At 50.0% G+C, this 25,849-nt stretch overlaps 1 protein-coding gene across 1 annotated transcript in view; it reads right to left on the bottom strand.

Annotated features, from left to right (window-relative positions):
* Positions 1-9,024: 9,024 nt before the first annotated feature.
* The window catches only part of MFSD2B (MFSD2 lysolipid transporter B, sphingolipid), a 29,575-nt gene continuing 12,750 nt past the window's right edge, over positions 9,025-25,849 (bottom strand). Inside the window, exons 2-14 of the mRNA XM_007516775.2 lie at positions 25,684-25,809; positions 22,635-22,759; positions 22,047-22,170; positions 21,749-21,827; positions 21,543-21,673; positions 17,314-17,404; positions 17,088-17,209; positions 15,727-15,810; positions 15,392-15,472; positions 13,731-13,840; positions 13,281-13,424; positions 10,393-10,575; positions 9,025-9,619 (exon numbers count right to left, since the gene is read on the bottom strand). Coding sequence (XP_007516837.1) covers positions 9,595-9,619; positions 10,393-10,575; positions 13,281-13,424; positions 13,731-13,840; positions 15,392-15,472; positions 15,727-15,810; positions 17,088-17,209; positions 17,314-17,404; positions 21,543-21,673; positions 21,749-21,827; positions 22,047-22,170; positions 22,635-22,759; positions 25,684-25,809 — 1,425 coding nt within the window. The 3' untranslated portion in view covers positions 9,025-9,594. The remainder of the gene's footprint in view (positions 9,620-10,392; positions 10,576-13,280; positions 13,425-13,730; positions 13,841-15,391; positions 15,473-15,726; positions 15,811-17,087; positions 17,210-17,313; positions 17,405-21,542; positions 21,674-21,748; positions 21,828-22,046; positions 22,171-22,634; positions 22,760-25,683; positions 25,810-25,849) is intronic.

Raw genomic sequence — 25,849 nt, 5'->3', positions numbered from 1 at the left:
CGCCCCAGAGTCAGGGGTGAGCACAGCGGTTTAGGCCACGTGGAGCTAGCAAAATGGCCGCCTCCCACTATGCACACCAGCCCTTCTCCAGCTCCGGATGCAGAAGAGAAAGAGAGCAAAACCAGGAACAGCAGCAGGCTTTATAGGATAAAACGGAAGTGGCAAGTCGGGAACGGGATTGGTTAGGAAAGGGGGTGGAGAAAACAAGGCACTCTGGGAAGGTAGAAGGCTGGCGGCATTAATGTGCCCTGCAGGCATGGGTGGCGACCTTTCAGGCAAAACAATGATTATGTAAATAGGCCATAGTATCAAGCAATGCAGGGGAGCTGGCGTAATGCCCAACATGTAGATTATTTCTGTACAGCAAATCTGATTCTATGACAACTCTTGGAAGATGCTTCCTTGGTCTAATTTTACAGTCTTGGGAAACAGAAATGCAGCATTTGTGGTCTGGGAGGTGGCATAATGGATAAACCATTGGATTCTCAAGGCAACTGGAAGCAGTGAATCCATAGTGACAGCAGAGCCCCAGCAGAAACCCTGTTGGCAATTAAATAATAATAATAATAATGAAAACCACAACAACGATAACAAGGGCAACAAAAAGGGGGAAAAGGGAGTTGGGCAGAAGCACAGTGGGTTAAGCGCATATGGCGTAAAGCACAAGGACCAGTGTAAGGATCCCGGTTTGAGCCCCTGGTTCCCCACCTGCAGGGGAGTCCCTTCACAAGTGGTAAAGCAGGTCTGCAGGTGTCTGTCTTTCTCTCCTCCTTTCTGTCTTACCCTTCTCTCTCCATTTCTCTCTGTCCTATCTAACGATGACATCAATAACAACAACAATAAAAACAAGGACAACAAAAGGGAAAATAAATATTAAAAAAAATAATAAACATCGGGGGGAAGCCTCCAGGAGCAGTGGATTTGTGGAACAGGCACCGAGTCCCAGCAATAACCCTGAAGGCAAAAAAAAAATTTTTTGGGGGGAGGCTCACCAGATAGACTATACACTTTACCCTCCCTGGGGACCTGAGGTCAAGGCTCTGGACACCACATGGCAGCACCTGTACAAGGGAAACTTCACAGATGACGGAGCACTGCTGTGGTGTCTCCTCTCCCTATGTAAAGATAGTCAACTAGGACTAGTGGAATGGTGCAGGCACAGAGCCCTACTGATAAACCTGGTGGCAAAAAAAAAAAAAATTAAAAACAGGGTGTTGGGCATGGAGCACTGGGTTAAGTGCACATAGTACGAAACGCAAGGATCCCAGTTCAAGCCCCCCCAGCTCCTAACCTGCAAGGGGGTCACATCACAAGTGGTGAAGCAGGTCTGCAGGTGTCTATCTTTCTCTCCCCCTCTCTGTCTTCCCCTCCTCTCTCCATTTCTCTCTGTCCTATCCAATAGATAAATAAATAAAGGCCACAGGAATAATAGATTCATAGTGCCCTAGCAATAACCATGGAGGCAAAAAAAAAAAGACAAAAAAGGTGTTTTACCACAGCCACATACAGTGTTTGTTTGTTGTCCACCTTTATATGCTGATTTTTTTTGTAGTCCTCTGACACTTTTTTTTTCCTTTTCTTTTTCTTTCTTTTTTTTTTTTTTATCAGAGCACTGCTCAGCTCTGGCTTATGGCGTGTTGCTGGGGATTGAACCTGGGACCTCAGAGCCTGAGGCATGAGAATCATATGTTTGCATAATCATTAGGCTGTCTCCCCTGCCCATGAAAGTCTTTGTATAATCATTATGCTATCACTCCAGCCCCTTGCTTAATTTTTTTATTTCTAGATATGAGAGAGGGTTTCACATGAGACAGGCCATAACACCACTCTGGATTGAACCGAGAGCCTCAGGCATAAAAGACCGACACTCTACCAATCGAGCCATCTCCCTAGCCACCACACCAGCATTTTCTTTTTCTTTAATTTTTTTCACCCAACACTGCCACATTGTCTCTGGGATTTGTAATTGTTATATGTATGTTCTGTTTCTTTCACTGAGCTACCACAATGTATCCATTTTTCTGGTTTTCCTTATTTGTGTATTTATTATCTGGTTACTGTTTTTTGTTGTTGTTGCATCTTAGTTTTTTTAGACTGCTTTTCCTTTTTTATCAATTAATTAATTGTATCAAGACAGAGAAATCAAAAAGGGAAGGATAAAGGGAATGAAACAGACACCTACAACACTGCTTCAATGTCCATAAAGCTGCAGGTGGGGCCGCGGGCTTGGATCCGGGTCCTTACACGTTATAATGTGTGCGCTTAACCAGGTGGGTTGCCACCAGGCCCTCGTCATGCACATCCCTGGTTTTTTTGTTTTTTTTTTCATTTACTTCTTTATTTGTCATCACTATTATTTCACCACTCTGGATGACTTTCTTTCAGATAGAAAGGGAGCAAGAGAGAAAGAGACACCGCCTCACTGGGTCCTCCCCCAACGCGGTGGGGGCCAGGCTCAAACTCGGGCTGCGCACGTGGTGAAGCAGGTACTCTCCCAACTAAGCAGCCTTGCCAAACCCATTTTTAAAAACTATTAATTTATTCCCTTTTGTTGCCCTTGTTGTTTTATTGTTGTAGTTATTGTTGTTGTTATTGATGTTGTCGTTGTTAGATAGGACAGAGAGAAATGGAGAGAGGAGGTGGGGAGCCAGGGGCCGGAACTGGGATCCTTACGCCAGTCCTTGTGCTTTGCACCACGTGTGTTTAACCAGCTGCAGTACCGCCCGACTCCCTGCCAAACCCACTTTTAATTTCCTGTGGTCGCCTCACTGCATCTGTCTCCTAACTAGAGATCCCCAGCATGTCCGGCTGTCCCCACTCTGCCCATTCAGGTGGTATCTGTCCATCTCTCAGATGTCCACTAGACATCAACTCAGAGCACCTCCAGCCTACACAGTCATGGGAGTGGGACGGGAAAATGGATGCATGCAAATCCGGCAACTGACTGCTCAACTCTCTCCCCAGACACGTGATTTTGAACTCAAACGGCTTTGAATATATATATTTTAGGGGGCCAAGTGGTGGCACATCCAGTTAGACACACATAGTACTAATTGCAAGGACCTGCTCAAGAATCTGGGTTCAAGCCCCCTGGTCCCCACCTGCAGGGGGGGACACTTCATGAGTGGCGATACAGGTCTTTTTCCCTCCCTATCTCCCCCTCCTTTCTCAGTTTCTCTCTGTCCTAGCCAATAAAATGGGGGGTGGAGCGGAATGGCTGCCAGGAGCAGTGGATTCTGAGCCCCAGTGATAACCCTGGAGGAAAAAAATAATAATAATAATATATAACTAGTTTTTTTTTTTTCCTCCTCCAGGGTTATTGCTGGGCTCGGTGCCTGCACCATGAATCCACCGCTCCTGGAGGCCATTTTTCCCCCCTTTTGTTGCCCTTGTTGTAGCTTCGTTGTGGTTATTATTATTGCCCTTGTTGACGCAATTCGTTGTTGGATAGGACAGAGAGAAATGGAGAGAGGAGGGGAAGACAGAGCGGGGGAGAGAAAGATAGACACCTGCAGACCTGCTTCACCGCCTGTGAAGCGACTCCTCTGCAGGTGGGGAGCCGGGGGCTCGAACCGGGATCCTTACGCCGGTCCCTGAGCTTTGCGCCACATGCGCTTAACCCACTGCGCCACCGCCCGACCCCCAACTAGTTTATTTTAATGAGAGATAGAGACACACACACCAGAGCACTGCTCAGCTGTGCTGAACATTCTTGTGTATGTCTTTTGATACAAAAAGTGTTTGAAGTCTGTTTTCAATATGAGGGCTCCCCCGCCCCGAATTACTGGATCACAGAGTGTGTGTAAATCTAATTATTTCCCAAGATGGTTATGTCAAAGTAACTCCCGGAAGCAATGTATCAGGACCTCGCTGGTGCTCTGTGCTCGAGGCTTCTTTCTCTTTGACAGTCTGGTCATCTTCAGTGACACCTTACTGTGATCCTTAGCGTTAACTTCCAGACCAGAAATGGACGAGAGCATTTTTCATTTATTTATTGGTCATTCAAAAGTCTTCTCTTGGGTCAGGGTGGTAACACAATGGCAATGGTTATGCAAAGGACTTTCATGCCTTACATCCCATGTTTAATCCCTGGCACAACCAGAAAGCCAGAATTGAGCAGTGTTCTGGTTTTTAAAAATAAGTAAGTTTTCTTTTTTTTTTTTATACAAAAAACCCTGTTTGAGTCTTCCCTTGAAATTTCTGCTGGGTTGTCTTTTTTCTTTGTTGATTTTTAGGGATGTTCTCTCTCTCTCTCTCTCTCTCTTTTTTTTTTTTTGAAAGATTCTCATGCTTTAGGCATCGAAAGTCCATTGTTCTTTTTCTTGTTTGTTTTTTTAAAAATTATTTATTTATTCATGAGAGAGATAGGAGGAGAGAAAGAACCAGACATCACTCTGGTACATGTGCTGCCCAGGATTGAACTCGGGACCTCATGGTAGAGAATCCAATGCTTTATTCACTGCAACACCTCCCGGACCACTCTTTTTTTATTTTAATATTTATTTATTTATTCCCTTTTTTTGCCCTGGTTTTATTGTTGTTGTTGTTGATGTCATCGTTGGATAGGACTGAGAGAAATGGAGAGAGGAGGGGAAGAGAGAGGGGGCAAAAGACACCTGCAGATCTGCTTTACTGCTTGTGAATTGATTCCTCTGCAGGTGGGGAGCTGGGGGCTTGTACCGGGATCCTTACATGGTCCTTGTGCTTTGCACCATGTGCGCTTAACCTGCTGTGCTACCGCCCGACTCCCTTTTAGGGATGGTCTATGTGTTCCAGAGATCATTAATAGATGTTGCCAGTGGCACTGTCAGGCAAGCTTTGTGAGAGGGAGAAATGACCTAGGAATCAAGCTCATGGCGGCAAAGCAATACAAATCTTTATTTATATTGCTAGCACACCTGGTTAAGCCACGTGGCGCAAACCACAATGGCCAGCGTCAGCCTCCCGGTCTGCATGTCCGCCCTCCTCCAGGTCGGGACACAGAAGAGACAAGACAGAAACGGAAGTGGCTCGACAATACCATACATGGTTAGGAAAGGGGTGGAGAAAGGCAAAAGGGGTCTGCAAATGGTATGGACCTCCCCAACAACAGTTGCGAGGGTTTTAACTGGTAGGATTAATAATAATACCCTGGAGGCAGGGAGAGTCTTGAGGGTAGAAAGAAGATAGATCAAAGGAATGGAATGGGTGGGGATCTTTCAGGCAAAACAATCATTATGGAGATAGGCCATAGTATCAGGAATGTAGGGTGCTTTGTGAGCCCTGCCAAGCTCAACCACATCCGCACAATTTCCCAACATATCACCTCTCAATTTATTATTTGCTAGGGTGGGGACAGATAGCATAGTGGTTATCCAAAGAGACTCTTGTCTGAGGCTCTGAAGTCCCAGGCTCAATATCCCACAACACCATAAAGCTGCTGAGTGCTCTAGAAAAAAAAAGCCACTTTAAGACTTGCTTTTTCTTTTTAATTGTGTATTCAAATAAGCATTTTTGTTTTTAATAAATACCTGTTTGTCAGCTCTGTTTTTTGAAAGCCAGAGGCAGAGAAAGTGAAAGAAATCAAAGAGCTGAAACTTCCTTCAATGAAGTGGAGGCCAGGCTGGAACGTGGGCCCTGTATGTGGCAAGGCAACACACTACCTGGGTGAGCTAGTCCTCTGGTCCTATCAGTCCTTTTTTAAAAGAAGTGTTATCTTGCATACTTATCTCTATAATCAATACCCTTCCGGGCATTTGAGGGAATCTTCTAAGGATCTCTAAGTCTTCTCTCTGTTGCTTACTCCTCCCCAGGATTCTGTCCTGTGAACTCTTCTCAACAGGAGGAGTCCCCTGGGCTCCAGAATGCCTATCACCTTCACTGTCATGTGAAAATTCCAATCAGGAAGCTGGGGCAGTCATGGGCTTCCCTTCATGGGAGGCCATGCACAGGGCAAACTTCATGAATAGTGGAGCAATGATGGGATGTCTCTCCTCTGTCTGTTTCTCTCACCCTCTATCTGGAAAAAAAATAAAATAAAATAATCTACCACTAGCGGTGGAGTCTGTAAGTGTGAAGCCCCAGCTCAAATGCTAGCAACAAAAATAAAATTATAGGAGCACCGGGAACATGATTTTGTAGAGACACTGTCTCTGGGAGAGATATTGTACAAGGTACAGACTCTACCGAGGGAGTCACCTCCCAGGTTCCTCCTGGGCTATAAAAAGATTTTAAAAGTTACAGAAAAAATTTTTTTTCCCACAGAAATAACTTTTGTTCATAAAAATAACTTTTGTTCATAAAAACTTTTGGTGGCTGGATGTTAATCTGTGCTCACTTTTAGAAAGAGTGTTGTTGGGAGTCAGGTGCAAAGCACAAGGACCTGCATAAGGATCCTGCTTCAAGCCCCTAGCTCCCCACCTGCAGGGGAGTCACTTCACAAGCGGTGAAGCAGTTCTGCAGGTGTCTGTCTGTCTCTCCTTCTCTCTGTCTTTCTCTCCTCTCTCCATTTCTCTCTGTCCTATCCAACAGCAACAACAACAGTAATAACTAAAACAATAATACAAGAGCAACAGAAAGAGTGTTGTCAACTTCTCTGACCAAAGGGCCAGCTTTGACACATGCCTCTGGAGCCCTGGCCACCCCAACCCCTATTTTCCAATGCGTCTGCCTCTTAACTGGACACCCCCACCATGTCCATCTGTCCCCACTCTGTCCATTCCTCTGGTGTCTGTCATCCTGCTGTGTTGTTAAAGTTTCGGGGGCGCCAGCAGGCCAGGCTAGCGTCACGGCGGTAGACAGAGACAGACTCGGGGATACATGGCTGGGCTGAGAAGCTGCAGTTCAATCTTTATTCACTAACAGGCAAATTGCCACACCCTGTGCTTCCCATGTTTTTCCTTCCGCGGGCGCTGCTGGGACTCTGGGCGTCCTTAGCGAAACTAGCAAGGACCAAACCATTTCTCTCAGAGTTGGGGGGAAGGGACCAAACCAACACGAAGAATGCCAACAATTCCCCCTTCTGTTTTTAACTAAATGACCACAGTACCAGGGGTGTGGGGTGAACAGAAACCTATATCGTACAGGCATTTTCAAAAAAGAAACTGGCACAAACATGGAGAAACATGTAAGCAGGCAACAAGAACCAGTGTGCTGCCAAGGGAGGGCCTGAGGGGGCCATTTTTTGCCTCTGGGCAAAACTTTATCAGCTTAAAAAAACATTTCCTGCCTCTGGGGGGCGTACTTGCCTCGACGGGCATTTTCTAGCATGGGGGAGGGGGAGGCCTAGAGTGTCAAGGCATGGCTGCAGTCAGTCTTTGAGAAACCCAGCAGCATAAAGGGAAGCTGCTAGTTTTGTGCAAAGTGTCCGAGGTGTACCAGTGAGTCCGATAGAATTGCGAGTCCAAAGCAGATGTCCACCGAAGAATCGCCAGGGGGTGAATTGTTGTACGTCTGTCTCCATGGGGAATGTCAGCCATCGGAATTCTGCTTTTCTGTAGAGAACTTGACAGCTGCAATTTACTTACTATGAAACAAACTTGTAGCACATTAGAAGTTTAATCACAATTGATAACTCTATTACAATTAGAAATCTTTTTTAGAATGATTTTAAGGTTGTTTAAAGTTTAAACAATAGAATGTGAAAAGGTAGATGTAAGAATCAAGGAAAGAAAACCTCAGGCATGAGAATCATTAGCATAGCCATTGTGTAATCTACCATTTCTAACAGAGAAGGTAATCGAGAGTTTTACATATCAACAAGTCTATTTAACCTTTTGTTACACCCATTCAAGATGGAGACACACCCTAGGTGTGCGCAGGTTTTGTTTAGACCAACTTGGTTAAAATATATTGATATTTAAACTAATTTTTACCTCAGACTTTAAATGTAAGTTAATTTTATCTTTATGAGAATTACATTGAAAACCTTTTTCCTTTAACTCTGTCTGGTAAGAATATAGCCTTAAAGTTATATTTTTAACCTTCAAGTTAATGTTACCAAACTTTAAACACACACATAAACATGGTCTTTAATATACAAGGAGAGAAACCTTTGTTGCGAAGACATGTCATTTTAAACACGAATTTAGATCTATACTGTCTTAGTTGTTGGGGGGGTCACCATCCGGAGGTGGCTTCCCGCGCAGCTCCATTCCCACGCAGCTCCACTTCTAGGAATTGCAGGTTGCGATCTCTGCACGAATCTCTGCGTGTTCTAGCTCGTCTGCCTTCAGACCCAAGCTGGAGATCTCGGCCAGGGGGCCCAGTTTCGGCAGGGAGCCCGCGGTCTCCGGGTGGTCCGGGATCTGTCCAGACTTCATAGCACGAGGGCGGGCGGGCCAGCCGTGCAGAAGGCGCGGGCCGAGGTGCCCCGGGGTGGCGGCCATGATAGGCCGCCACGGCCCTGGCATGTCTGCTGCCCTGCTCCCAGCGGCCGAGCAGCGTGGAGGGAGCCCGCGCCCAATGCCCCGCGCCACGCGGCGGAAAGCCGGCTCCTGCGGGCTGGCGTTGGGCTCCTGCGAGCTGGCGTTGGGCAGAAACCACAGAGTGGTCCAGAGATAAATGTTCCAGAAACAGCGAAACAGTCTCGTGAAGAAAGGGCAGATCTTTGGAGATCTCTTCCCAAGCAGAAGACGAGGCCATCGTGCATAGGTAGCCAAATTGTCTTCACTTATCTGAGAGATGCGCAGGTCCGGTCCACGTGGGCGCCATTTGTTGTTAAAGTTTCGGGGGCGCCAGCAGGCCGGGCTAGCGTCGAGGTGGTAGAGAGAGACTCGAGGACACACGGCTGGGCTGAGAAGCTGCAGTTCAATCTTTATTCACGAATGGTCAAATCACCACACCACGTGCTTCCCCATGATTCTTTCTCCACTGCTGCTGGGGTTCTGCGCGTCCTTAGCATACGGGGCGGGGAGAAAGAGGGGCACGAAACCAGCAAGGGCCAAACCACTTCTCTCAGAGGTAGGAGGAAGGGGGCCAAACCGACATGAAGAATGCCAAGACTGCTGGGAGTCAGGCACGGAAAGTCCAGTCGGTTCTGCAGGTTGCTGGGCCTGGTGTTTCCATGGCGAGTCTGCAGGCCAGGCTGGGGGGGTGGGTGGGTGGAAGGTCCCTTTCCCAGGAAGGGTCACTAGTGGGATGCTTCCAGCTCAGAGACTGTCAGGGCACAAGCCTGGCTGAGAGTCTGTTTAACAGGCAAAAAAATGAGCCCAGCATTTCAGGTCGATGTGGTCTCAACTGTCCTGTAAATCAACATTTATCTAATCTAAAGGGAAAAAAAAAAAAAGATTGGGAATGTGGCCAGGGCCTCACACATTCAATTTTGCTGCTCCAGCTGATTTTTTCAGCCTGAGAGGGAGAGACACTGCCATGCTGGCACTTCCCCCCGAATGTCGGTGCCCCCAGGATAGTGTGGGCACTGGGACATGGCCTTGCACACGGCACGTCGTGCACCTTCCCCAGTGAGCTGTCTCGCAGCCTCTAAAGTCAAGACAAAGAGAAGTGAGCCTGGGCCGGTTCTTTCAGGAGGTGGCCTTGTGTCTCCCCGTGTACCCCGTGAAGCAGGGGGCCTGCAGCCCAGAAGACGCTGTTCCAGCATTGAGGCCTCCTCCCACGTCAGGCCAGGCTGTAGCTGGCCCTCCTGGAGGGAGAGAGAGAAGCCACAATGAGAGTGAAGGGGTGGGAGGTCGGGGGGGCCTGTCTGTAGCAGCGCCTCCCCTGCAGCACCCCGGGTGTGCCTGGTGTCTCCCCCGTGTGCTTCTCTCTGCAGTGTTTGAGCAGCTGCCCCGCCCCTCAGTGCTGGCTGCTGGGTGCTCAGTGCTCCACCCTGGGGACACAGACAGGAATGGGATGCAGCCCAGCCTTCAAGGTCTTGGCGGTGTGCTGCTAAAGCCGGGCGGTGAGCAGGCCGTCCAGCTCATCCTAGGGGGATTGGGGGGAACGAGGCCCAGAGAGCTGCGCGTGTGTGTGCGTGTGTCGCCCCCTGGCCGGAGGAGAGGAGGTTGCTGCTCGTTCACAAAGGAGGAGCAGCTATAGAGGGAGATGGGGGTTCAATTTGGGGCTCACTGGAAGTGACAGTCAAGCGTGGATCTGGAACCTGAAAGGGGTGGAGGTGGTGCCCGGGGTGGGAACAGCTTCAGGGGTCACCTGGCACAAGAGGTGTTGGAGGTGCCCTGAGGGAAAGGGGAATGGGGGGACCCCTCCCAGAGCACCCTCCAACAGGGTGTCAAAGAAGGGTGCAGAGTGGGGCCAGTCAGGAGTACAAGTGACAAGATGGTATCACTGCAGGTGAGGACAGTCACCACAGGTGGGACTGTCCATTCCACCGGGGTCCCTGCCCTTTGCCTGGCCAGCCCCCCAACTCCCCATGGGTGCTGGCACCCACACTGTGTGCCCGCTGTGCTGGGTGCCCACCTCCGGAGGCTCAGCTGGCGGGTGGCATCCTGGCTGGGCGCCTTGTGGGTTGGGGCGGGAACTGCCAGGAGGATGCCCACGCCCGCGAGGATCATGCAGGTGGGCACGGCCCCAATGAGCACCTTGAGGGTCACCACCACCTGCTCCGCCTGCTGGCAGGCTCCCGCCTCATAGCCCGCGAACCTGCGGAAACATGGCCCTGGGCATCCAGCTCCGGCACCACCTCCCAGCCTGGCTTCAGGAGGGAAGGCGCCACCATACTCACCCCCACGCTGCCCTGACACTTGGGGTCATTTCTGGTGAAAGGGGCTGGACCAGCTATGGAGTCTGGGAGTGTGGGAGCTGGGGTTTCAGAAAGGTTTCTAGCACCCAGGAAGGAGACACCTGGGTAGGCACGGGACTTGGGTGACGTCCCAAGTTCTTCTTTTTTGAATCATTTATTTATTTATTATTGCATAGAGACAGAAATTGATAGGGGAGAGGAAGATGGAGAGGGAAAGAGGCAGAAGACCCCTGCAGCCCTGCTTCACCGCTCATGAAGCTTTCCCCCTATGAGTGGGGACCAAGGGCTTGAACCCAGGCCCTTGCACACTGTAATGGGTGTGCTTAACCAGGTGTGCCGCCACCTGGCCCCAGTCCCAAGTTCTGTCCCAGTACTGTATTTTCTAGATGTGTCACATCAGCACACATGCTCTGGTTCTCTCTCCCCCTCTCATTAAATAAATTTATTTATTTATTGGCCAGAACACTACTCAGCTCTGGCTTATGGTGGTGCTGGGGACTAAATCTGGGACCTTTAGTGCCTCAACTATGAAGAGCATTTTGCAGAACTGCCATGCTCTCTCTCAGCCCCAGACCTGCCTTTCAGATAGAGAATGAGAGGCAGAGCGCGAGAGACACCACAGCCCTGACTCCCTGCTCATGAAATAGCTCCCCTGCGATGAGGTGCTCCCATGTGATGAGAACACTCTGTTCCATGTGCTCTCTACTGGGAGATCCACCTCCCTAGCCTCATAAATATTTTATTTTTATTCATTTTATTTTATTTTTCCCTCCAGGGTTATTGCTGGGGCTCGGTGCCTGCACCACGAATCCACTGCTCCTGGAGTCTATTTTGTTGCCCTTGCTGTTTATTGTTGTTGTTATTATTATTTTTATTGCTATCATCATTGTTGGATAGGACAGAGAGAAATCGAGATAGGAGGGGAACACAGAGAGGGAGAGAAAAAGACACCTGTAGACCTGCTTCACCGCCTGTGAAGTGACCCCCCCCCGCAGGTGGGGAACCGGGGGCTTGAACTAGTATCTTTATGCTGGTCCCTGCCCTTTGCACCACGTGCACTTAACTCACTGTGCTACTGCCTGACCCTCACCTCTTTTTTTTTTTAAGTTTTTCTAAATACAGAGCACCGAATCTTCCTCCAGTACAATGGGGGTCAGGCTTGAACACGAGAAAGCAACACAGTCACCGAGTGAGCTATTTCACTTAGCCTCTGTCTTGTCATATAGATGAGATACTTGCTCTGTCATCACTAGGGCTTCACCATTCTGGGCCAACTTTCTCAGAGAGACAGAGAGAGACACTACAGCACTGAAGGTCCCTCCTATGTGGTGGGAGCCAGGCTTGAACTTGGGTCATATACACAGCAAAGCAATACACTATCCACGGAGCTAGTTTGCCAAGCCTAAAATAAATCTATTTATTTATTTTATTATCTTAATTTATTGGATAGAGACAGCCGCAAGTCGAGAAGGAAGTGAGTGATAGAGAAGAAGAGAGACACCTGCAGTCCTGCTTCACCACCTGTGAAGCTTTCCCCCTGCAGGTGGGGACTGGGGGTCTTGAACCCAGGTCCTTGAGCACTGTAACATGTGCTCAACCAGGTGCACCACCACCCAGCTCCCCTAAAATAAATCTTTTTTTTTTAAGAATTCTTTTTTTTTGTAATTTTATTTATTTATCTTCCCTTTTGTTGCCCTTGTTGTCTTTTTTTTTTAATTATTATTGTTGTTGTAGTTGTTGTTGTCATTGTTGGATAGGACAGAGAGAAATGGAGAGAGGAGGGGAAGACAGAGAGGAGGAGAGAAAGACAGACACCTGCAGACCTGCTTCACAGCCTGTGAAGCGACTCCCCTGCAGGTGGGGAGCCGGGGGCTTGAACCGGGATCCTCATGCCGGTCCTTGTGCTTAGCGCCACCTGCGCTTAACCCGCTGCGCTACCGCCCGGCTCCCTAAAATAAATCTTTAAGTGGAGGGTGGGAGGTAGACAGTTCACAGGGTGGGGATAGATAGCATAATGGCTATACAAAGAAACTCATGCCTAAGGCTCCCAGGTCCCAAGTTCAATCCCCCACACCACCATAAGCCAGAGCTGAGCAGTGTTCTGTTAAAAAAAAAAAAAATATATATATATATATATATATATATATATATATATATATATATGGTGGGGAGAAATAGCATAATGGTTATACAAACCAACTCTCATGCATGAGGTTCCCAGGTCCCAAGTTTAATCCCTCACACGACCATAAACCAGAGCTGAGCAGTGCTCTGGCAATAATAATAATAAATTTTAAAGAGAGAGAGAGATGATTCATTGTGTAGGAAGGTCTGCTTCTGAGGTATCTCTTAATCTCTCTGATTGAAAAAGTGTCCTGGAAGCAATGAAATCACACATATGTGAGGTCCTAGCTCTGGGAAAAAGGAGGGATACACCCTCACCCCAAGAAAGACCCATGTCGCCCTGTGCACTGAGCAGCGGGCTGAGGTGTGAGCACAGCAGCTGGCTCCCCTCAGTATCCAAGGAGTGGACTCATGGTGCCACCTGGCTAACTAGGGTGAGGGGTCTACCAGCCATGGACTCCAGCCGGACTCGGGGACTCACTCCAGACTGAGGGTGGAGATGCCCAGCGCGCCTGCACCCGAGAGCTTGGTGAAGAAGACGTAGGAGGAGTAGAAGATGGTCTCCAGGCCGGGGCCGTGCTGGTGCTGCAGCTGGAAGTCCTCCACCACGTCCGGGAGCATGGACCTGGGGCGAGGGCCGCAGTCAGCCAGAATCCAGTCAGCTTCCTCCAGGGCCCTGCTGCTGGTCCCCACACTGGCCTGCAGAGGGTCCCCTCCCATCTGGTGCCACAGGGCTGGCGGCCACCAGCTCCTGCAGGTAGAAGAGCCCCTCCCAGGCACAGGCAGGACACAGGGGTCTGCAGTACAGGGACACTGGGGGGACCCATTGCTCCCAGCGCCCCGCCCAGCCTACCAGGGCAGCAGCAAGGATGCTGGGAGGGATCCCACTGCTCTTAGGCCCCTGGTCCCCCAGCCCTCCCGCCCAGCCTACCAGGGCAGCAGCAAGGACACAGCGATGCTCAGGCCAGACACAACGGCCACCACGTAGGCCACAGGCGCTGTGGGCACAGCAGCCAACAGGATTGCAAAAGGCACCATCACCTGGGCGAACAGACAGGCTAGCCGACCCTGACCCTCTTCCTACCTCCCCTCTTGGTCCTTATTTATTTATTTATTTATTTATTTATTTATTTATTTATTTATTTTTAACCCTACTCAGCTCTAGTTTATGGGATTAAATTTGGGATTTTGGAGGCTCAGGCAGGAGAGTCTCTTTGTATAACCATTATGCCAGCTACCCCCCCACACACTTTTTCTTTCTTTTCTTTTTCTTTTTTCCTCTTCTCTCTTTTCTCTCTCACCCACCAGAGTCATCACTAGGGCTTGGTACCTGTATGACTCCACCATTCCCGACAGCCTTTTTTTTTTTTTTTTATTAAGATTTTATGTATTTATTTCTGAGAAAGATATGGGAAGACAGAGAAGGAACCAAACATCACTCTGGTGCATGTGCTGCCGGGGATTGAACTTGGGACCTCATATCTGAGAGGCCAATGCTTTAGCCACTGTGCCATCAGGTCCAGGAGGTGGTACAGTGGATAAACCATTAGATTCCACTGTGCCATCTCCCGGACCACGCCTTCTTCCTTTCTTTCTCTCTTTCTTTCTCTCTTTCTTTTCTTTCTTTTCCTCTTTCTCTCTTTGTTTTCTTTCTTCTTTTTTTGATTACGGACAGAGGAGAGGAGAGACACCTGCGGCACTGACTCACCACTAGTGAAGGTGGAGACTGGGGGCTAGAGCCCAGGCCCCTGCACACTGCAATGTGTGTGCTCTAGCCCACTCCCTAGCTCTTACTTTTTAGGGCTGGATTACTGACCCACGGATTGACCTGAGAGTGATAAGGAGAGAGAATCAGAGCATCACTCTGGCACGTGCAGTGCCGGGAATCAAACACGATCTCACTCAGTCCAGTGCTCCAGCCACTGTGCTGTCCCTCCTGCTTTTTCACCCACCTTCTCACCAGACCTTGGTTCTTTGTTGTAGAGTTGAGTCCTCAGGCACGATTCTATCACTCTGGGCTACTTTTTTTTTTGATTATTTTTTTTAATATTTATTTTTCCTTTTTATTGTCCTTGTTTTTTATTGTTGTAGTTTTTTATTATTGTTGTTGATGTTGTTGTTGGATAGGACAGAGAGAAATGGAGAGAGGAGGGGAAGACAGAAAGGGGAGAGAAAGATAGACACCTGCAGACCTGCTTCACCGCCTGTGAAGCGACTCCCCTGCAGGTGGGGAGCTGGGGGCTCGAACCGGGATCCTTCCACCTCTCCTTGCGCTTTGCACCACATGCACTTAACCCACTGCGCTACCGCCCGGCTCCCTGGGCTGCTTTTTCATTCAGAGAGGAGAGACAGCACAGCACCAGAGAATCATCCATTACTGCAGCACCTGCTATGTGCTGCTGGGGCTCAAACCTGGGTTGTGCGCTGCGTGGCTTTCTCTCCGCCCCCACAATACCGCGGCCCTTACCCATACCAGGTCCCCAGGTCTCCTCCTGTGGGGCCCAGCAGTGGGGTCAGGCTCTGGGGTCATCTCCCTGCCTCCTCCACTCACCCCAGCTTCGCCCCTCCCTCCCCACCCCCATTCTCACTCACACAGATCCCAAGGGCTGACATCCGCTTCCCAAACCTCTGCAGAACCCACTCCCACATCGGGGTACTCAGCACAGCAGTGACCTGGAAGCAGACGGGGTCAGCACAGTCGGGGTTCACCCAGGCCATCAAGTCCCAAGCTTTCACGAAGAATGGACCGCAGTCTTGGCCTTGCCCTCTGGGCTACAACCTTCAAACCCCGACTAGAACGCAGAACGCAGGCGAAGAAGATCAATGTAAAATGCCTGAGCCCTGGCCACATGTGCCACGTGGAGCGCCATGTGCGTCCCTCCTCAGACCCCCGGGTGACTGTGCCTTCACCGCCCTGAGCCCCTCACCAGGATGGTCAGCACCAGGCTCTGGCCATGGTCGTGCAGCCGGGAGGCGTGTGTGCAGAACAGGACCAGGTAGCTCTGCTCCACCTGCAGTGGCCGGCGAAAACTCAAAGTCAGGGGCCCAGCCTGGCTCTCAAGGCCGACTCTCCCACACAGGGACTCAGGCCCCAGTTGCTGCCACCGCTATGTGGTCCCTCGGTGTGGGCACCATTTCTCATCCACCTTTCCCTTTACATAACGAAGATCAGTTGGGTTTACAGGGTCAGTTTTCTTTCTTTCTTTCTTTCTTTCCTTCTTTCTTTCTTTCTTTTTTTCTTTCTTTCTTTCTTCCTTTCTTTTATCTTTATTTATTGGATAGAGACAGCCAGACATGGAGGGGTATGAAGATAGAAGGAGAGACAGAGAGACACCTGCAGCCCTGCTTTACCACTTGAAAAGTTTCCCCCTGCAGGTGAGGACTGGGGGCTTACACCTGGGTCCTTGTGCATTATAACGTGAATTCAACCAGGTGCACCAGAGTCCAGCCCCCAGAGTCAGCTTTCTAGTGCCTGGGTCCACCTGACACCCACAAACTGGTTCTAGGTTTCTCTCCTTGAACCTTCAGTCTGTCTGGGTTACCTAATAACTGCAGGTCCCCCCTCCCTTTTTAAAAAAATATTTTATTTGTTTTGGAATGAGACAGAAACTGAAAGGAAAGAGGGTGATAGGGAGAAAGAGAAAGACACCTGCAGCACTCACTGCCTCACCATTTGTGAAGCTTCCCTACCCCTGCAAGTGGGAACTGAGGACTTGAACCTGGGTCCTTGAGCACTGAAAAATGTGCTTTCTACCAGGTGGACCACCACCCAACCCAAAGACACAGAGAGACCAGAGCACAGCTTAGCTCTGATTTATGGTGGTGCAGAGGATTGAACCCAGGACTTTGGGACCTCAGACATGAGAGTCATTTGTTGTTGTTGTTGTTTATTTGTTTTTGTTTATTTATTTTCCCTTTTGTTGTTCTTATAGTTATTATTGTTGTTGTTATTGGTGTCGTCATTGTTAGATAGGACAGAGAGAAATGGAGAGAGGAGGGGAAGACAGGGGGAGAGAAAGACAGACACCTGCAGACCTGCTTCACCGCTTGTGAAGCGACTCCCCCCTGCAGGTGGGGAGCTGGGGGCTTGAACAAGGATCCTTATGCAGGTCCTTGCGCTTGGCGCTAAGTGCGCTTAAGCTGCTATGCTACTGCCCAGCTCCCACGAGAGTCCTTTTGCATCACAATCAAGCTTGGTTTCTCCCTATGAAATCGGCAGCCTAACAGTGGTGCAGTGGAACTGAGAATTTGAAATTGAACAACACGACTCAGCCTGGGCAAGAAGTACCTGCACGGCCGCAGAGATGAACAGGAAGGAGATCACCAGCTTCAGGTAGGGGGGGTACCGCACCGTGAGGCCCAGCCCAGCCAGGAAGCTCAGGCCGTGACCTGAGGCCAGGTTGGATGCCTCTGCAAGGCAGAAAGGGCTCGGCAGGGCTGCAAACCAAAGCTCACTCCCACGGGAGGCACTGTCCCCTGCTCCCGCCAACCCCCCACAGGCTGCACCTCCATACCTGGCCGCTCCTTCACCCCCAGGTAGAGCAAGCCGCTGCACACGGGGTACAGCACAGCCACCACCGCAGCCGCAGTACAGTAGAGCCGGGTCTGCAGGCAGAACATAGCCGGGCTGGGGTGGGTTCTCTTGCCCAGGGTGTGGGGGCCAAGGGTTCCTTCCCAGCACCCCAACAGGGGAGGGGGACCTAGGGGCCTAGCATGGCCCTTCTGCTGAGCCATTTCCTGCACAGAAGGCACAAGTCTCTCTAGCAGGATTCTCACTTAAAATATATATATATATATAATTTGTTTTCCCTTTTGTTGTACTTTTTTTTGTCGTAGTTTTTACTGTTGTTACTATTGATGTCGTCATTGTTGGATAGGACAGAGAGAAATGGAGAGAGGAGGGGAAGTCAGAGAGGGGGAGAGAAAGATAGACACTTGCAGACCTTGTGAAGCAACTCCCCTGCATGTGGGGAGCCAGGGTCTCGAACCCCGATCTTTAGGCCGGTCCTTGTACTTTGTGACACCTGCGCTTAAGCCGCTGCGCTACCGCCCAACTCCCTCTCACTGTTTTTGTTGTAGCTAAGACTTCACTCTAGGGTGACCTTTTCAGATAGAGGCGAGACAGGGATGGCAAGGCACGGCACCATCATACCTCCCTCCAGTGAGGCACAAGCCAGGCTTGAACCTGGGTGGCACGCAAGAGCCAGGCAGAACAGGCCCCCTCCAGCTGAGCTATCTTGCTCTCAAGTTTTTTGTTTGTTTGTTTAAGATTTTATTTACTTATTAGCATGAGATACAGAAGAGACTGAGAGGCAGTTGGGCAGTAGTGATGCTCTAGTTCACTCTCTCATGAGCAAATCAACAAAGGTGTGGCCAGGAAGGTGGCATAATGGGCAGAGCATTGGACTGGCAAGCATGGGGGGGTCTCAATTATCCTCAGCATTAAATATGCCAGAGTGATGCTCTGGTTCTATCTTTCTCTCTTGTTAATAAATAAAATCTAACATGGTGTGAGGTGCAAAGACCGGCGTAAGGATCTAGGTTTGAGCCTCCAGCTCCCCACCTGCAGGGGGGGTCACTTCACAAGCGGTGAAGCAGGTCTGCAGGTGTCTATCTTTCTCTCCCCCTCTCTGTCTTCCCCTTCTCTCTCCATTTCTCTCTGTCCTATCCAACAATGACATCACTGACAAGAATAATAATAACCACAACAAGGATAAAACAACAAGAGAAACAAAAAGGAAAAAAAAATAGCCTCCAGGAGCAGGGGATTCATGCACTGAGCCCCAACAATAACCCTGGAGGCAATAAATAAAATAAATAGGGAGTCAGGCAGTAAGTACAGTGGGTTAAGCACAGGTGACACAAAGCACAAGGACCAGCTTAAGGATCCCGGTTGGAGCCCCCGGCTCCCCACCTGCAGGGAAGTCGCTTCACAGGCGGTGAAGCAGGTCTGCATATGTCTGTCTTTCTCTCCTCCTCTCTGTTTTCCCCTCCTCTCTCCAGTTCTCTCTGTCCTGTCCAATAACAATGGCAACAATAATAACTACAACAATAAGACAACAAGGGTAACAAAAGGGAATAATCAATATATTTTTTTTAATTTAAAAATTAAATAAAATCTAAAAGTAGCAGACACTTATAACAGGGAGATGGGGAACTGTAGCTGTGTCAGTAACTGGACTTTAATCTATTAACCTCCCAGCAAAGAAGAACAATACAAGTAAAAAAAAATCTAAACATAAATAAACAGATACTTAAAAGAAAACAAGCCAGGGGCCGTATGGTGGCTCACCTGCTGCAATGCACAAGAACCCGGGTTCGAGCCCCCGGTCCCCACCTGCAAGGGGAAAGCTTTGCGAGGGGTGACGCAGTGTGGCAGGTGTCTCTCTCCATTCTCTGTCACCCCCTCCCTCTCAGTTTCTGGCTGTCTTACCCAATAAATAAAGATAAGAAAAAGAAGAAAAGAAGTAGTCGGGCTGTAGCGCAGTGGGCTAAGTGCAGGTGGCGCAAAGCACAAGGACCGGCGTAAGGATCCCGGTTCGAGCCCCCGGCTCCCCACCTGCAGGGGAGTCTCTTCACAGGTGGTGAAGCAGGTCTGCAGGTGTCTGTCTTTCTCTCCCCTTCTCTGTCTTCCCCTCCTCTCTCCATTTCTCTCTGTCCTATCCAACAATGATGACATCAATAACAACAATAACTACAACAAAACAAGGGCAACAAAAGGAAATAAATAAATAATTTTTTTAAAATATATTTTAAAAAGGGGGGGCTAGGAGGCAGCCCACCCAGGATAGTGCGAAGCTCGTGGCTGCCATTACTTGGGAACGGAGAGAGAAGGGTGACGCGGGGAGGAGAGGACAGTGAGCTGACTCTAGACCTGGCCCCCAACACAGGGCCAGGACTTGGTGTGGAAGGAAGGGGTGAAGGATGGGGACAGGCTTGGTGAATGAGTGAGACTCCCAGTTTTCTGGGGGATAGTAACTCATCAGATTAAAGAAAACAGGAGGAGCAGATGAACTTGACTGAAATCTGTGCTTTTCCCAGAATTGCTGGAGTGGCCTGCTTGAAGGGGAGGGGGGTGGCTCAGGGTGCCCAGGTTCACTCTGGGGTGGGCTGGTTATAGCTGGGGTCTTACTGGAGTTATGCAATGACACTTAACCCCTAGCCCTCTACCCCTTGTCCCCACACCTGGGACCCCTCCTCTGTGGTTGGCAGGCTGAGCTGTTTCATTCTGTTTTCAGATAGAGACCAGGAGAGAAAGAGAGAGAGAATAGGGAGCTGGCACACACATTTGATGCATACATTACCATACACAAGGACCTGGGTTCGAGCCCCTGGTCTCTACCAGCAGGAAGCACATTTCACTAATGGTAAAACAGGCTTACAGGTGTCTCTCCCTCTCCCCCCCTTAATTTCTCCCTTAATCCCCCTCTTAATTTTTCTCTGTCCTATCAAGTAAAATAGAAAAAAGAGGGGACTGAGCGGTAGCACAGAGAGGTAAACACATATGACCAGTGCAAGGACCAGTGCAAGGACCAGCACAAGGACTGGTGTAAATAAGGTTCCTGGTTCGAGCCCCCAGCTCCCCACCTGCAGGGGGTTCGCTTCACAAGTGGTGAAGCAGGTCTGCAGGTGTCTATCTTTCTCTCCTCCTCTCTGTCTTCCCCTCCTCTCTCCATTTCTCTCTGTCCTGTCCAACAACATTGACAGTTATAAGAACAATAACAAAACAAAAAAAGAAGTAGAAACGCAAAGCAGAAATTGACTGAGTTTGGAGTATGGCACCAAAGTAAGAAAGCAGAAGTACACTAGAGTTTGCAGTGAGTACCTCCCTAACACTTCCTCTCCACTATTCCAAGCTTTGGGTCCATGATTGCTCAACAATTTGTTTGGCTTTGTATGTTAACTCTCTTTTCAGTCATCAGGTTCCAGATGCCACCAGGATGCCGGCCAGGCTTCCCTGGACTGAAGACCCCACCAATGTGTCCTGGAGCTCCGCTTCCCCAGAGACCCACCCTACTAGGGAAAGAGAGAGGCAGACTGGGAGTATGGACCGACCAGTCAACGCCCATGTTCAGCAGGGAAGCAATTACAGAAGCCAGACCTTCCACCTTCTGCAACCCTCAATGACCCTGGGTCCATGCTCCCAGAGGGCTAGAGAATGGGAAAGCTATCAGGGGAGGGGGTGGGTTATGGAGATTGGGCGGTGGGAATTGTGTGGAGTTGTACCCCTCCTACCCTATGGTTTTGTTAATTAATCCTTTCTTAAATAAAAAAATTTTTAAAAATTTTAAAGAAAGACCAATAACAGCCACAACAAGGAGGCAACAAAATGGGGAAAACGGCCTCCAGAAGCAGTGGATTTGTAGTGCTGGCACCAGGTCCCAGCGATAGATAACCCTGGTGTCAGTAGAAGAGAGAGACAGAGACACAGAGAGACACACAGAGAGAGATGCCCCAAAGCTCCCCGCAATGCGTGAGGGCCAGGCCCCAATTGGCTTCAAACCTGGGTCATGCAGATGGCAAAGCAGTGCACTAACCAAGTGAGCTATTTCTCAGACCCCTGGGCTAGTTCCTTGAAAGTTTGGAAGGAGGAGTGGGGTGGGTTGGCATAGGGGGCTGTGCTCAGCTCAGTCAGAGGAACTGGAGCTGGGGAGGCAGCAGGAGGAGGGGTGGACGGAGGAGCAAAAGGCGTTGTGGGCAGAGCCCCAGAGGGTGGAGGGTCGCATCGGATGGGGACACTCACGGCATCTGGGGACACAGGGACTGGCCCGGGCAGCACATCCTCCTCACACCTGTGCGGCCCATGGGCGCCCGCCACGATGAGTCCGTGGGCCGCGGCACCCAGCAGCGTGCCGGCCATCTCCATGGTCATCCCTGGATGAGGACAGGCAGTGGGACCTCAGGCACGGGGACCCGGCCGTCCCCCCCCACACACACTCACTCACTCACGGTAGGCGGTGGCGGAGTCTCGCTCGCGTGGGCAGGGGGTCAGCAGCATGGTCAGTGCTGTGTAGGGCACCTGGAAGGACTGGGGGGATCAGAGTGGAAGTTGGGAGGGGCTGAGGCCTGTGACCTGCCCGGACACCCCCAGTTCCTGGCACCAGGGGTCTGAGGTCACCCTGGCCCAGACCTGGCCCACACCAGGCTGGCACCCACACCCTCTCAGCCCTCCCAGAAGGAGCGGGGAGATTCCAGGTGCTGTGAGTGGGTGGCTGCAGAGTTCTTGCCCCAGCAAGGGCGTCCTCACCGTGGCCAGGGCTTGGAACAGGCAGTAGAAGGTGATGTACCAGAGGCCTCGCAGGCGGGTGAAAGAGGGCAGGAACCAGAGGAAGAAGTAGGCCAGGGCGATGAAGGGTGTGCAGCCCAGCACCCTGTGGGAGCACAGCTGAGCGGGCGTGTCCACAGCACCAAGAAAAGGGGGTGCAAAGGACAAGCCTGCAGTAGCCCCGTGGCTTCTGGGTCTGAGGACGCCAGAGTGGGGGCCCTCGGGGTGGGAGAGAGTAGAAGTGGGGGGTGGTGGCTGATGGAACATGAAGGTTGCCAGGGACTCGGGCTCAGGTGGGGGTGCTGGGGTGCTCGGTTCTCGGTGCCTCCATGCCCCTGGAATGTGTTTTTCCCTGGCCTCTAGGATGCCCTGGCTACACTGACACCCCACCCCCGAACTGGTGGTCCGGGAACTTTGTTCCCACCTGCGGGGGAGAACTACCTCCGAATTGTCCCATCGTCTCCCCCTACCACACACAGGATTCTCCTCTAAGAGGTGGGGCTGTGACTACTAGTACAGTGACCCTGGGGTCAGGCCTGGAAGCCAGGACTCTCAGTGGGGGCTTCTCACCAGGGCATGAGCCGTCCAGATCCAGTCCTCCTGCTTCTGTTGATGAAGAAGCCAGCCACGGGGTCGGCAGCTGCCCCAGACACCTTCCCTCCGAACAGGACCAGGGACACCTGAGCAGCAGGGATCTGGGAGGGACAGGAGTGGGGTGGGCAGCAAGACTGGAGGCTGGCAGAATCAGAGAGGCCAGCCAGACTACCTCTGGGCTGCTGACTCAGACAGAGAGTGAGGAAAGGGGTCCGCAGAGGGGGCCAAGGGGAACCACTTCCGGAGAGGACCCGGGGAGCTCCTGGAAGTGGCTCAGGGCAAGAGAGGTACAGTAAGGCAAACAGAGAAAGGTGAACTTCTTGCTGCACAAGGGAAAATGTACTTTTGTACTCTGGGGTGGGGGACGAGTGGTGGTGCACCTGGCTGAGTGCACATGTTACAATGTGCAAGGACCGAGGACCGTTCCTGGCCCCTGCCTGTAGGGGGGAAAGCTTTGTGAGTGGTGAAGCAGGGCTGCAGGTCTCTGTCTTTCTCCCTCTAGCCCTCTGTCTCCTCCTTCCTCTCAATTTATCTCTGTCCTAACCAATAAATAAATAAATAGAAAGAAGAGAAAAGGAAAGAAAAGAAAATCCTTCAGGAGTAGTGGATTTGTAGTGCCGGCAAATCAGGTGCTCTTCCCAGTGAACTATTTCACTGTCCTATTTTTTTCTAATAATTTTGTTTTTATTTATTTTTTTAAAAAGACTTTATTAGGTTGTATTGTTAAATGGGAATCTGGGCAATGTTATGCATGTACAAACTATTGTATTTACTGTTGAATGTAAAACATTAATTCCCCAATAAAGAAATAAATTTTTTAAAAAAGACTTTATTTATTTATGAGAAAGATAGGAAGAGAGAGAAAGAACCAGACATCACTCTGGTACATGTGCTGCCGGGGATTGAATTCAGGACCTCATGCTTGAGAGTCCAGTGCTTTATCCACTGCGCCACCTCCCGGACCAGTTGGCTCACCTTCTTTCCTCTCTTACCACTGCTTCCTACAGCCAGCACCAGAAGCCCTTCCGCCCTCCCTCCATGTCTGCATTTGACCAGGGACAGACATATACACCCATGCACACACATACGGGTTGGACGTGTCTTTGTTGTGCTAAACTGGGATCACTTAATATCTTTTTTTCTCTCTCTCTCTTAAATATTTTATTTATTTATTTATTATTTATTTTGCCTTAAGGGTTATTGCTGGTGCTCAGTGCCTGCACTATAAATCCACTGTTCCTGGTGGCCTTTTTTCCCATTTTGCTGCCCTTGTTGCTGCTATTGTTATTACTGTTGTTGGATATTATAGAGAGAAATTGAGAGAAGAGGGGAAGACAGAGAGGGGGAGAGAAAGACAGATACCTGCAGACCTGCTTCACCACTTGTGAAGCGACCCCCCCCAAACGGTGGGGAGCTGGGGGCTCGAACTGGGATCTTTACACTGGTCCTGTACTTCACACCATATGCACTTAACCCACTGCACTACCACCTTGCACTCTCTTCTTCTCTCTATTTTATTTTATTACTATTATTTTTAATTATTCTCTTTTTAATTTTGTTTTTATATTTATTTATTTTCCCCTTTGTTGCCCTTGTTGTTTTATTGTTGTAGTTATTACTGTTGTTGTTATTGATGTTGTCGTTGTTGGATAGGACAGAGAGAAATGGAAAGAGGAGGGGAAGACACAGAGAAAGCTAGACACCTGCAGACCTACTTCACCGCCTGTGAAGCGACTCCCCTGCAGGGGGGGAGCCAAAGGCTCGAACCAGGATCCTTACGCTGGTCCTTGCACTTTGCCCTCTGCACTACTGACCAACTCCCTATTTTATTTATTTTATTTTATTTTATTTTATTTTACCAGAGCACTGCTTAGCTCTGGCTTATGGCAGTGTGGGGATTGAACCTGGGACTTTAGAGCCTCAGGGATGAAAGTATCTTCGCATAACCATTATGCTATACCCCAGTGAATTTGTAGTGCTGGCACAGAGCCCCAGCAACTGGCAGCAATACAGTATGCTATACCCCACCTTGTGTGTGTTTTTAATATTTATTCATTCCCTTTTGTTGCCCTTATTGTTTTATTGTTGTAGTTGTTGTCGTTGATGTTGTCATTGTTGGATAGGACAGAGAGAAATGGAGAGAGGAGGGAAGACAGAGAGAAGGAGAGAAAGACAGACACCTGCAGACCTGCTTCACCACTTGTGAAGTGACTCCCCTGCAGGTGGGGATCCAGGGGCTCGAACCTGGATCCTTACGCCGGTCCTTGCGCTTTGCGCCACGTGCGCTTAACCCACTGCACCACCTCCCGACTCCTTATTTTTATTTTATTTTATTGTATTGTATTGTATTGTATTGTATTGTATTGTATTGTATTGTATTGTATTGTATTGTATTGTATTGTATTGTATTGCCTCCAGTTGCTGGGGCTCTGTGCCAGCACTACAAATCCATTGCTCCTGGTGGCTATTTTTTTGTTTTTTTTGTTTGTTTGTTTGATTTCTTTTTCTTTTTATTGGGTAAGACAGAGAAATTGAGAGGGGAGAAGAAACAGAAAGAGGAGGGAAAGACAGACAGCTGCAGACCTGCTTCATTACTTGTGAAGTGACCTTGCTGTAGGTGGGGAGCAGAGGCTCAAACGTGGGTCCTTGTGTGGTCCTCATGCTTAGTAGTGTGTATGCTTAACCGGGCGCACCACCGCCAGCCCCCAACATCTTCTTCTCTGACTCGAACTTTTGTCACTCGCCAGCACATGGCAAGCCCTGGAGTGTCGCGCTGCAGGTGTTTGCAGTGCGCCCACAGGCGGGAACAGTGCCACTTCGTCTCTCGCTGCTGTGCTGCCACCCAGTTTCCATTTCCCACTCCAAACAGCCTGCCAGAGACATCCTTGAGGAGGGTCCCCTCCATGGCATTTGGCTGTTTGTCAGACTTGGATCAGAAGTACTTCCTAGCCAGGAAGGTGGGGTAGAAGGTCCAGCCACCCCAGGAAGGGGAGTAGGGGGCCCCCGGGATCCTGCCCACACTCACCTGTGCCACATCCAGCAGGAAGAGCTGCAGGTAAAACGCTATGGCGCTGGAGGCCACCTGGTTGGGGACGCCGCCAACACCATAGCACACCTTCGTGCAGAACGAGAGGCGACCGGCTCTGCTGTCCTGAGGGTGGGGGACATACCAGAGCGCTGAGTGCCCTCCC

Source organism: Erinaceus europaeus, chromosome 3 (genome assembly GCF_950295315.1).
Source record: "Erinaceus europaeus chromosome 3, mEriEur2.1, whole genome shotgun sequence".
Taxonomy (NCBI): Eukaryota; Metazoa; Chordata; class Mammalia; order Eulipotyphla; family Erinaceidae; genus Erinaceus; species Erinaceus europaeus.
Note: the sequence above shows the minus strand (reverse complement) of the source record. Positions and strands in the feature narration are given on the sequence as shown.